General features: G+C 39.9%; 1 protein-coding gene across 2 annotated transcripts; it reads right to left on the bottom strand.

Annotated features, from left to right (window-relative positions):
• Window positions 1-450: 450 nt before the first annotated feature.
• On the bottom strand, window positions 451-1,919 carry LOC131304531 (leucine-rich repeat extensin-like protein 3). Of its 2 annotated transcripts, XM_058331780.1 has the most exons (3): window positions 1,670-1,919; window positions 908-1,567; window positions 451-841 (listed from the first exon to the last, which is right to left on the bottom strand). In XM_058331780.1, exons 1-3 carry the CDS (start codon window positions 1,827-1,829, stop codon window positions 615-617), a joined length of 1,047 nt encoding a protein of 348 aa, XP_058187763.1. In that variant the 5' UTR covers window positions 1,830-1,919; the 3' UTR covers window positions 451-614. The 2 variants fall into 2 exon arrangements, with proteins under 2 accessions (XP_058187763.1, XP_058187762.1); XM_058331779.1 differs by having other exon boundaries at window positions 451-1,567.
• Between the last annotated feature and the right edge of the window lie 9,993 nt (window positions 1,920-11,912).

Genomic DNA, 11,912 nt, shown 5'->3' with positions numbered 1-11,912 from the left:
GATCTAATAAAGACACTAAGGGGAGTGACATTAATAAAAAGGGGAGTGGCAAAATCACTGCCCTAAAATTAACCTTAGTTTGTAACCAGAACAGTCTATTTCATGAATCTAGTCTGTCCAGTTAAAATGTAGCATGTAAAATATTGAATTTTAAGAAACACCAATTTCAAGTTAAGTAATTAATTAAATGGTGGGAAATATAAGTATCCCTTGAATATATTTTGTGAATCATCCATACAAAGATCTCATGAAGAGTCGGATGGGAGGTCTTTGAATATTTATGTTGATGCATTGTAAGCTAAATATTGCATTCAAAATAAGAGAAAAACTGCTGGCTTTGTCACTTTTGTTCTTGGATCAGTGATCACAGTTTTTTTCTAAAGCACAATAATGTTTCACCTATACTTTTAGTAGTTTGCAACATTCACATTACATGCCTTACCCAAAACAAAACAAACAAAAATACATTCTTCACATTACAAGTTCCACAAAAGGCCCTAAAACATGTTTATTGTTTAGAAAGATAAAAACAAAGTTAAAATTGAGCTACACATGACAGATATTATTCTGGAATTTTACATGGATAAGTACTTGTTTAATCAACGAGAGGTTTTCTAATTTCTAACTGGTGGAATGCCGGGGAATCCAGGGGCTGGTTGAAATGGGAATGGAGGAAGACCAACCGGAGCCGGTGGTGGTGCGAGGGAAGGAGTTAAACCAACCACTGGCGGTGAAGGCTGAAAAGGGTTTCGAGGAAATATCGAAGGCGGTGGCCTCAGAACCGGGTTAGGAGGAATTGACAATGGAGATGACAGAAACGGGCTCCGGGGAAAAAAGGAAGGCGACCGAAACGGGCTCCGGGGAAAAAAGGAAGGCGGCCGAAACGGGCTCCGGGGTAAAAAGGAAGGCGGCCGAAACGGATTTGGTGGAAATCGAAACCCGAAACCCGGCTGTGGTGATGGAAGGAGCGGCACTTCTAATGTTGTCAAAGGGTCTGACGTTGATTTTGATTTTTCCGACGTTTCGGTTTCTTTTTTCGGGAAATTCGGAAACCCAGGAAGCGGAGGCAGAGGGGGGAGCTGTGGCAGTGGTGGAAGTTTAGGCAGTTCTGGGAGAGGAGGCAAAAGGTTTTGACTTGTGGGTGGTTGATATGGCATTGGTGTTGGATCCTGAGTTTGGGGCGGAATTGGAAATATTGGAGAGAGGACAGGCAGTTGAACCAAGGATTTCTTGGAATTGAATTCCTTGGATTTGCGAAGACTTGGTTTTTGGCTGCACAGTGCTGGTTCATTTAGGGGCTTGAAAGTGAAAAATCCAGCTGAGAAAATGTGAATCCCTTTCTTTCTTGACTTGAGATGGAGTGAGTCTGAAGTTGCTGTCGATGCCACAGAACAATACGGCTCGCTGCTGCGGATTAGCTTCACCGAACACCCCTCGATTTTCTTGACATGTTTCGATACCGAGAAAGGTAGACGCACTTTGAACTCCCCGCGCTCGTTCGTTTTCGTCTCTTTCCGGAAACTCGGTTTCGAACTCGTAACCCCGCATTCGACCTCCACCAATGCCGCTGCGGACGGATTAAAAAAAAAAAAACAAACCAAAACTTCAAAATTCAAGAAGAAAAATGTAAGGAAAAAGATGGGGGAATAAAATGTTGATCAAATGAAACCTGAGATGAAGTGACTAGTCCTTGAGAAATCTGTTCTGAAGCATGTGTCACAGTAAACAGTGCCAACAACCACTGCAGATGGAAGCCTCTTCCCGTACTTTGCCTCTGACAGGTTATTGAGTGTGAAAATGAGGAAAACAATAGCCAGAAACCAATGCATGTTCTTGAAATTTCTCTGATCACCCCTTTGGAAAAATTCTCTGTTGAAATGTATACCTCTGTGACCTTATTTGATATGGGGAAGTGAATGCTTATTTAACCCTTTATAGGGTTAGTGTATAACTAGCCTATTTATGGCATTCATGCATAAAACCAGTCAACCGCAAACCAAATTTAGTGATTGTAGGTTCATTCACTGGCCACCAATCACACAAAAAGAAGGAAATGCTTAAATAGAAAGGTGGATATCGACCCAGTGGCTTAAAAAGTGTTGGCCAAAGTAAATAAACACTCCATCAACTATCATTTTGTTCCACGTAGATCCCTTCACATTTAAAATCGCTCATTAAGATCCCCTCAACTACTCACCGTTACCCAAGTGACACCCTTCCATCTTAAAACCGTTTGTGATGAACCCCCTTACCCATAAATCAGAAGAAAATACCCTTGTTGCATTACATATATACACCCCTCTAATTCTTCTCTTTCTCACCTCTACAAACAGCCTCCAATTAAAACCCAAAATCAGCAAACAGCTTCCAATCAAAATCCAAAACCAACTGCAAACAGATCAAAAATCGGATCTTGAAGCACTCTTGATGAAGCTGCATGCTGATGGTTCCTGATGAAATGCATAGGAAGATGACAAACATCAGACGACGAACCTCGACGATGGGGACGGCATTGTAGATGTCCGTCGAAAGAGGCGACGACGACTAGAAAAGCAAGTTGGAGGGGGGAACCAAAAAAAAAGTGCTTTTTGATGTGGGGTGGCGTCGGTGGGGGCTCCGGTGGTGGTCGTTTGGTGGTAGAGAGGGGCGGTGTTGGTGGTGGTGAATTAGTGATGAGAGAGAGAGAGGGGGGGGGGGGGGGGGGGGGGGGTTTGGGGGTTGGGTTTAATATAAGAGTACTAACAATTGCCCGTGTTTTCTACACATAATCTAAATGAAGTATTAAATCTCACTTTTCAAAAGTTTTTTTGTGTGGATAAAACGGTGGTTTTTTATGCCATCTCACATGAGATGAGTTCCGGATATGCGTATGGTCCTACCTCATGTGAGAGGATACAAATAATTATGAATCAGAAAAATTTTCCTTCTCCCGACAAAATCTATTTTTCCAAAAATTTTATTTTAAGAATAAATTTCAAACATGGTTCATCAAACCAAGTTCATAAAATAGTCTGACACAACAAATGTTACCAAATCTTTGTAATTCAAATTAGTTGCATTCAGGGATAACATCATAGATATTAAGAATGTATAATCATATAGGATTCCAACTTAAATTCAATTTTTTGAACATCCACTCACTCAAAAGTGACACCCTTATATCGCACTTGTTTATTTAACTGACCGAGAAAAATAGAAAAACAAAATAGTTTCAAGATTATATATAACCAAGTAAGGAGTAGAGTTTGAAACTCTGTCTACCCAAAAGGCTCCAACAAAAAACCTAAAATCTTTAATTTCAGACAGATCATAAAACTCCAAATCATCTAAACCAAAAGTTCAAATTATATTGAACAACAATTTTGTTCTTTTACCTAGTAGTTAAAAGGAAAAAGAATCTGCCGCGAAGAATTGCTATTGGCAGCAAAGAATTACTCCTAGCCACGAAGAATTACTCTTAGTTGCAAAGAATTACTAAAAATTACTCTTGGCCGCAAAGAATTACTCATGGCTGCAAAAAATTACTCCTGGCCGCGAAGAAATTACTCCTGACCGCAAAGAATTAGTCTTGGCCGCACATAATTACTCTTGGCCGCCAAGAATGACTTATGGTCTCTCAATTCTTTGCGGCCAAGAGTCATTCGGTACAGCCAAGAGTAATTTTTGGTGGCAAAGAGTTATTCTTTGCGGCCAAGAATGACTTATGGTCTCACAATTCTTTGTGGTTAATAGTAATTCTGTGCGGGCAAAAGTAATTCTTGGCAGTCAGCAGTAATTCTTTGCAGTCAAGAATAATTTTGTGTGGCTAAGAGTAATTCTTCGTGGCGTAGTTCTTTTTTGCGGTCATGAGTAATTCTTTGCGGCCAAGAGTAATTCTTCGCAGCCAGGAGTTTCTTTGAGAACTTCTAATCTCAGCCATTGGCTTCAATGATTGAGATGGAATGTCTTTTTTTGTGTCCCCGAAACTCTCCCCTTTCTATCTATAGTAGCACATAATCTGGAAAGTTTTTGTATTCTTCTTTCTTTCTTTTTTGAAAAATCACAGAGACATTAATGTACAGTTATTAGGAGTAAATAAACTCACACGGCAATTGTGTAATATGTGCAAAAATAATGAGTGTTTTACTGAAAGGAGGAGAATAAGCTTAAACTATTGAATCAGAGTAATCATCCATTGCAACAACTTGGTAAGGACAATTCAAAAATAAAGAATCGGAATAAGATTAGGAAACATCAATTTTAGTTTTTTCTTTCATCCTTCTTCCAAATATTCATTATTTTCAAATATATTTCTAGTCTTACTACCCGTAAATCTCAGCTATAGAAAAATATGAACAAATCCGAAAGTCCAATATATGGAAAATTCAAAAACCGTTACTCCATATTATATAGATAATATAAGAAGAGTATCTTAGTCATTTTCTCCATTCTTCGTTAACATTTTTTTTGGTTTCCAGTAGTTAAGGGGATCTCCATGAGCGATTTTAAATATGAGGGGGTCTTTGTGGAACAAAGTGATAGTTGAGGAGATGTTTATGTACTTTTGCCAAAAGTGTTTAGATTGCAATGTTGATAATTTTCTCTTATTTTTTATGGGCGCTGCTATTCGCAGCCCTCTATTTACTCCCATAGCCCGTTAAAAATTTTCAATTATACTCGACAGTTAGTTACCGAAATTGAGATATATTTTCAGCGTCCAATTACCGAAATATAATATTTTTTTCAACAGATGTTTACCGAAAATGCATGTTCGGCAGTTGTTTACCGAAAGTTGAACATATTTTCGACATGTAGTTACCGAAATATAATCTTGTTTTCAACAGCAATTTACCGAAATGTTATTTATGATTTTCAACAATCATTTACCGAAATTTAGTGGGCTACGGGAGTAAATAGAGGGCTGCGAATAGCGGCGCCCTTTTTTATTGATATATTCTCTTCTTTCTATTGGTATAGATTCTTCTTCTTCTTCTTTTTTCTCCCCTTGGGTGAGGTTTGGGAGCCCAATCTATGCAAACAAAATGAAGATTTTTTTTTTTTTTTGGGACCTTCTTGGTACTTTGTTGTATCTTCGGGACTGGTGAGTCCCTTGTACTATTGGTTTATTTATCAATATGTGTTTCGTATCCTCAAAAAAGAAAAAAAAAAAATACAGCGTTATGTAGTCCTCAGATTCGAAACTCAACTATCATTGTGATTATAATTTGACCGATGTCATCCCCACATTATTTTAGACAAGTCTATTAGGCATGCATGGAGGTGATTATACAAACACGAGTTTTACCTGATGAGAATTTTCATACAGGATGATGAGACTTTTTATGATCCTTTCATTTCAAAATCTATCATTCTGGCTCGTGATTTCAATACTGTCGTTGGTATGTCCTTTCCGATGAATTTTTCTGGGTAATATTCTGCTGGTAAATTATCCCGTTATTTTGTACTACATTTAAATTCTCTGAGCATTTAAAGTCATTGAGAGTTATTGGTTGTTTGTTGGTGAGTCTGAGTGTAGTTGGGTACGTACTAGTTGGTTCACGAGACTCATCATGTACTGGCCATGGAATTCATGAGCTACCACACCATGTGACTTCCAAATTTCATGAGTATGAGAGTTTGACCAGTACATGCAAGTAATCCTATTGACGCAGTAATTGTTTGGATGGATGGCTATGCTTGTCCAAATTGGTGGATTACTAGCAAACTTGTTACATGGTTGCTTAGTTTTTCCTTTTTAATTAATGGTACACTCAGTGTTCGGGTCAGCTTACGCACATGCCGACTAATTTTAAGAGTCAATCTCACGCCCACTAGCAGGAGCCCAATTCGAATTGGCGTAGAGCCCCGTATGGACTGTCCTCAAAGGGTTCAATTCTGTACTTAAACTCTATCGTTTGATGAAATATTCAAATTCATTCCACTTTCTGTTAAATAACAAATCAAATTTTTGGGGCTTTATAATTTCGCATTGTCAACTACTCCTGAAGAACTAGAAATAACCCAGGGATTTCTGTTAATTAGATGAAGATGATTAGATGATGGCCCGTCGAGATGAGAAGTTACAACGGAGATTGGACTTATCCACGGTGTCTTTTAAATTGAGGTTTTAGAACAAACAAAATGATAACAAAGAAGCAGACGCTGGCATCACTCCAGTCCTTGTTATGGCAACCTATCTAAATGTCACATTAGGCTAATTTAATTTCTCAAAACTGACCATTTGAGGGCCCAGATCGACACAACCACAGGAACAAACACAGTACTAGAAACATAACAGCAATTTTGGTGGGCGTCGGCACAGGTCATTGAATTCAACGTCTAGTGGTCTTGATCACGTCTAATTTGTTCGGATTTTTGGTGGTGGCTGTTCTCCTGGGTAGGGTGGTTAGCGGTTTGGGGCTGTGGAGTGCGGTGGCTGTGTTTTGGATGGGCTAGGGTTAGGTTTGGTTCCATTTGTACTGGGCTTGGCTCATTGTTGAGCCTTTTATTTTATTTTATTTTATTTTATGATTTAGGCATTTAAGGCCTCTTTGTACTTAATTTTTATTGATATGTGTTTTTAGACCATACAGGGTGATTGAGCTTCGGCCTTTAGATGGGCTTTGTCCCATTTGGGTTTCCTCAAATAGTTTCTTACAAATTGTTGGTTTGGGTCTCGGATTGGACAGATTATTCTTTGGGAAAAATGACGTGTTTTGATAATTAATACCCGTCAAGAACATTTTCAGCATTAACAAATATTCTCAGCATATCTTTGGGGGTATTAATTATCAAAATACATCCTAAGCCATCATTTTCCCTTATTCTTCTGAAGATGACCTTTTCTTGTTACTTGTAGACACCCCAATCTGGGCTTCCAGATTAGTTTACTTACGGTTTTTGATTCCCCGATGATGAAATGAATCAAGAACACCCTGGGAATGATAGCATGTTTGAGTTTTGAGTGTTTGAAAAACCCTTGAACCTAACCTAGCCTAAGCCACTTCAAAAACCAAAAACCCTACTGATGTGCGCCAGGGCGCAACCATCGCGCGCCAGGGCGCAACCATCGCGCGCCAGGGCGCACCATCGCGCGCCTGACTCACTCCATCGCGCGACAATGCGCCAGGGCGCACCATCACGCGACAGACTCACTATGTCGCGCGACGGTCAAAGCTGTCCCCATCACCTTTATCAGCTGGGATGCTTAGCCACCAAGCAAACCTCAACCAGCCTCGTGGACTGGTTGAGCTCCTCTCATTACACCAACCAGATTCACCTCCATCCTTCTCTATAAATACCCCCATTCTTCTTCCATTAAAGGGGTTCAAGAATTTCAAAAGAATACACTTTGGGTCACCATTCCCCATTTTCACACCTCAATCTTCCAAGAACAAAGCTTGTTCTTTGCTTCTACCACTCAAACTCCTCAATCAAGCCTTCAAACATCAAAGTTCAAACACCTTTCAAACTCAAAACCGAAGGTATAGCTTACCTTTGTTCTGTTTTCTGTTCTGATCTCTTAGGGGGGCTGGCAGGGCCAAGGCTGGTAATCAATACCAGTCCTGGTCCTAAAGCTAGCAAGGTTTCAAAAACCGTCGAGGTAGGAACCAACGCGCGATGGTCCCACTCTCGCGCGCGACACTTCGGTGCTGCATGCGATGGACCGCGTGGGGATTGGTGTCCAACTATTTTGTGCTTTATTTTATGTATAGATCACTCTGTTAAGCATGTTAAAAACCAGTTTACTACTTTCCTTTGTTAGAAATTGCTAGCCGTAGTTCAATTTGCATGTCTTCTGTTTTGGAGTACCCCTGGGATCATTCTGGACCTGTCCCAGAATCCAGAAATGTGTAAACCAAACACTGGTCCGCGCCAGGGCGCACCATCGCGCGCCAGACTGGCTCCATCGCGCGACAGTGCGCCAGGGCGCACCATCGCGCGCCAGACTCACTTAGTCGCGCGACAGTGCGCCAAGGCGCATCCTCGCGCGCCAGACTGGCTCCGTCGCGCGATAGTATGCCTCTGACCAGTGAGTGGCCTTGCACGGGTAGCTTAGTTTTAGGTCATTATTTTGTCCCCACACTGTTTATGGGGCGTTTTATTAATTTGTAAGGCTTTACAGCCTTTAAACTGTATATTATGCTGCCTATAAACTGCGTGGTTTGTCCTGGGTGTGCACTGGTTCTTCCAGAGCCCAGATGGTTTGAGAATAAGAGCTGTGAGTTTGAGCTCACCGGCGCGCGCATGTCTTGGAGTTGTGCGCGCAGGAGTGAATAGCATGCAGTGACTTGTTCAGTGCATGCTGGTTTCTTCCTGCGCACGTCACTCCAAAACAGGGGCCTCCCAGTTTGTTTAAACTCCCACACCAATCTGTTCTCATCCTATACTAACTACTCATGCATGCTATCCATCACATCTTGCAAACATGTTACAGTTTTAAATCCCCGATTAACTGTTCCCCTGCCCTAATTGGCTAAAAATTGATTAATCAAACAGAATCGCAAACAAACATTTTCGCAAATGCCTAAGTAGAGACCGATCTCCGGATTGGGCGAGAGGGGTGCCATAAAACCCTTCCCCTCTCGTAACCTGGCTCCCGAACCCAGATATGGTTATGACGGACTGGTTCCTTAAAATTTTTCAAATCAAACAGCGCGGCAAGTGCTTCGAAATACGGTTCCTTGGGTGTCGGACCTTCAAACCCGAGCGGCGACTCTGTATTTTCGCGAGCGCTTGACGTCCAGCTAAAAAAAGTGCTCCCTCGATCCGGGCCCTCGCGTTTCGGAATCCGGAAATTCCGAAGGGCACGCTGCCCACATTACTATTAATCTTGTAACAATTTTAAGATTAATAAATTTTTTTTGCTATTCAAAAAAATAACAGCAGTTCACTTCAATGCGATTACCAAAGACGAAGTTTCAGGGGCTAACCTAACTCCCAACCTCAACGGGCTCGAAACCCGTGTCGCTCGATTCCTTCACTGTGTCCACAACGATTAATGAGATACAAACATTACAAACACTTAAAAAAGAAGAAGAAGAAGTTAAGATGAAATCATGAAAGTAATGAGATAGCACTATGTAAAAAAAAAAAAAACATGACTTGTATAAGGAAGTCTCAATGGCGATATCATGTTCCCTTTTCCCATGTCCAAACATGGTTACGGAATAGAAACATTTCTTTTCAAACACACACTATGTATCGATCGAATAGCTCTGATGCCATTTGTTGAATGTTTGTACGATGCGTTGTCCCGTCACTGCGTGCTCAAGATCCAAGCTATACGGAAGTAACTCCAATCTACCACACCACTTGGACTCAGACCACTTAAGAACTTAAGCCTTTAAGTAGTGAGTCATTCGCTAATATATTAAGATTCAACCTTTATTATGTTTGTCCGATGTGAGACTTAACATTCGCACATGTTCCAACACACTCTTTCTTGTGCAATATCTTAGGATCTACCGATGATGGCCTTGGTGGATTTTGTTCTTTCGAAAGCCTCATGTTTCATGGGGGAGAGACTATTCGCAGCCCTCTATTTTTTTCCTTTTAGTCCATTAAAAATTTTCAACTAATTACAACATGACCCCCTAATGCAAAATGACCTACTTACCCTTATACATATACGTGAAATGACCTACATGCCCTTATGACCAAAACCCTAAATTATCTTCTTCTCCCTTCCCCTCAAAAATCATCATTCACGTTTTAAAAACACACACCCACACACCAGGCAATTGTTCATCTTCTCTTCTCCTCTCTCTGAAGCTCTCTTTCTTCTTCATCTTCGTCCTCTCTTTTCTCCTCTCTCTCAAGTAACTCCTTCGTCTAACTCCAGTGGTCCACACTTCAACGACTGTCTAACTCTAATTTGCTTCTTCTTCTTCTTCACATCCTCCTCCATCAAAACCCTAATTTTTGTCTCCAGAATTCCACTTTCAAGCTTCAGTAAAGGTACACGAAATTAAAGAGAGATGAGGGTTTTTCAAAGGTTTGCTTAAAATAATTTTGCTTTAACTCCCTCTTTGTGGTTCCGACTGGTGTAACAAAAGATCGTAGGGGCATAGATTTTTCTTGCGCTGCATTTGTATGCTATTTTCCTTTCTTTTCTTTTTTTGGTTTGACAAGTATTGTAATAATATATGGCGAATTGATGATTGAGGTTGGGTTTTTTCCCAAGTGCCTGTTTCCAGGATGAGGTATCCACATATTTTGAGGTATATTAATTATCCTCTAAGTCTCTGATTTCAGAATTAAGGTACTTGGGGTTTTTGCAATTTTTTTTTTATTTCTTGTCAATTGAGGGGTTTTTACATAATAATGAAATTAATGATCTATGTGAGACGATTGATGACTGTTTTTAAAACTGTGCTCGTAACTTTTTCTTTCTGAATATTAGTAATCTAGCTATTAGATTTGTTGTGGCAATGTTATTCACTGGTGGCATTGATCTTGCGGTGTTCATCTTCCAAGAGTATTGAGGCGGGTTACTTGACTGACGGTGGTCAACGGTTTTGGGCTCAGGTTGTAATGGAGAAGAATGGGAAATTTTTTGGTAGCTAGGGTGAACTAAGTACGGTATAAAAACAAAGGGAAACAAAACAAAAAAATCCTTGAATTTAAAACGCTGGGTTTGCCTTAATAAGTCAAAATGATTTTTTTTTTGGTCTTTATTCAAAAAATAAAATCGTATTTTTTAATTTTGTTTCAAACTTTTATGACTTATTGATTCGTCTCGTCGAGAGGAATCGAAAAAGTAAATTTTTTGATCGAAATTTATAATTTTTTTAAAAAGACAAAAACAAGTCAAAATTTTTACTTTTTCGATTCCTCTTAACTAGACGAATCGATCAATAAGTTACAAAAGTTTGACGTAAAGCAAACAAATGCACAAAAAAAGAAAAGAATAATGGCAATCAAAAAAGAAACTAAACTTTTTAATCCAAACCCATTTAAAAAAAAAAAACTAAGTGGGTGGGTTACCGAGAAGAAAGGTAGGAGGGGTGCCCCCTCGGCAGCAGCAAGCAGCTGCGCCTCAAACGGTGCCGTTTGAAGCACAAAATCAAGGACGCCATCTCATTTCTTCAATCCTTGTTTGGTTGCCCTCCACACCACATCATGTTTGATGAATTTGTGGGGCCCATTTCAGGTCCCAAAAAAATGATTACAGCAAGTTATTCTTAAGATATTTTTCTATGGGTTCATATAAAAAAAATAACTCAATCCGATATTCGTAAGAGTTTTTTCATCATTCGTAGGGGCCCTACGAATTTTGAAAAAGTTATACTAATATCAAATTGTGCTAAAAAAAATTCAAGGAACCAATGAAAAATATTTTAAAACTACTGAGCGGTTTGAATCATCTTTGCGATATTCAAAATGGGCCCCACAAAAAATAATCAATCAATAACTAAATTTGAGTGTTTGGTACGGTCGTTAATCTATGGCTTTTTCAGAATCCGTAAGGCCCTTCCAAATGCTGAAAAATTCCTTAAAAACATCATATTGAGTTAATTTTTTACAAGAACTCATAGAGAAATATTTTACGAATAACTTGCGATTTGAATTATTTTTTTGGACACAAAATGGGCCCCCACAAAGTCATCAAACATGGTGTGGCGTGAAGGGTAGCCAAACAACTTCCACGCTAGCATAGGTGGAAAGTTCACCTCCTCCCTCAGCGGAGGCAAGAGTTTGGGCCCCGCGAGGGGTGGAGTTGGATTCAGGGCTATGAACAGCCTCTAAGCCCTTTGTCGATTAACATACTAATATCCCGCTAACCCTCGTTGATGTATACAATATTGAAAAAAGAAAAGAAAAGAAGGGCAGCCAAACAAGGATTGAAGAAATGAGATGGCATCCTTGATTTTGTGCATCAAACGGCACCGTTTGAGGCACAGCTGCTTGCTGCTGCCACTAAGGGGGAG

Source organism: Rhododendron vialii, chromosome 10a (genome assembly GCF_030253575.1).
Source record: "Rhododendron vialii isolate Sample 1 chromosome 10a, ASM3025357v1".
Classification (NCBI taxonomy): Eukaryota; Viridiplantae; Streptophyta; class Magnoliopsida; order Ericales; family Ericaceae; genus Rhododendron; species Rhododendron vialii.
The sequence above is the reverse complement of the archived record's forward strand: the minus strand, read 5'-3'. Positions and strand labels throughout refer to the sequence as shown.

What these genes read in the sequence shown, in the direction of transcription:
- LOC131304531 (XM_058331779.1), bottom strand. Translation starts at nt 1,829, where the DNA reads ATGCATTGGTTTCTGGCTATTGTTTTCCTCATTTTCACACTCAATAAC. An exon ending in GACTAGTCACTTCATCTCAG is followed by an intron (nt 1,568 to 1,669) that starts GTTTCATTTGAT and finishes ATCCGTCCGCAG; the next exon opens with CGGCATTGGTGGAGGTCGAA.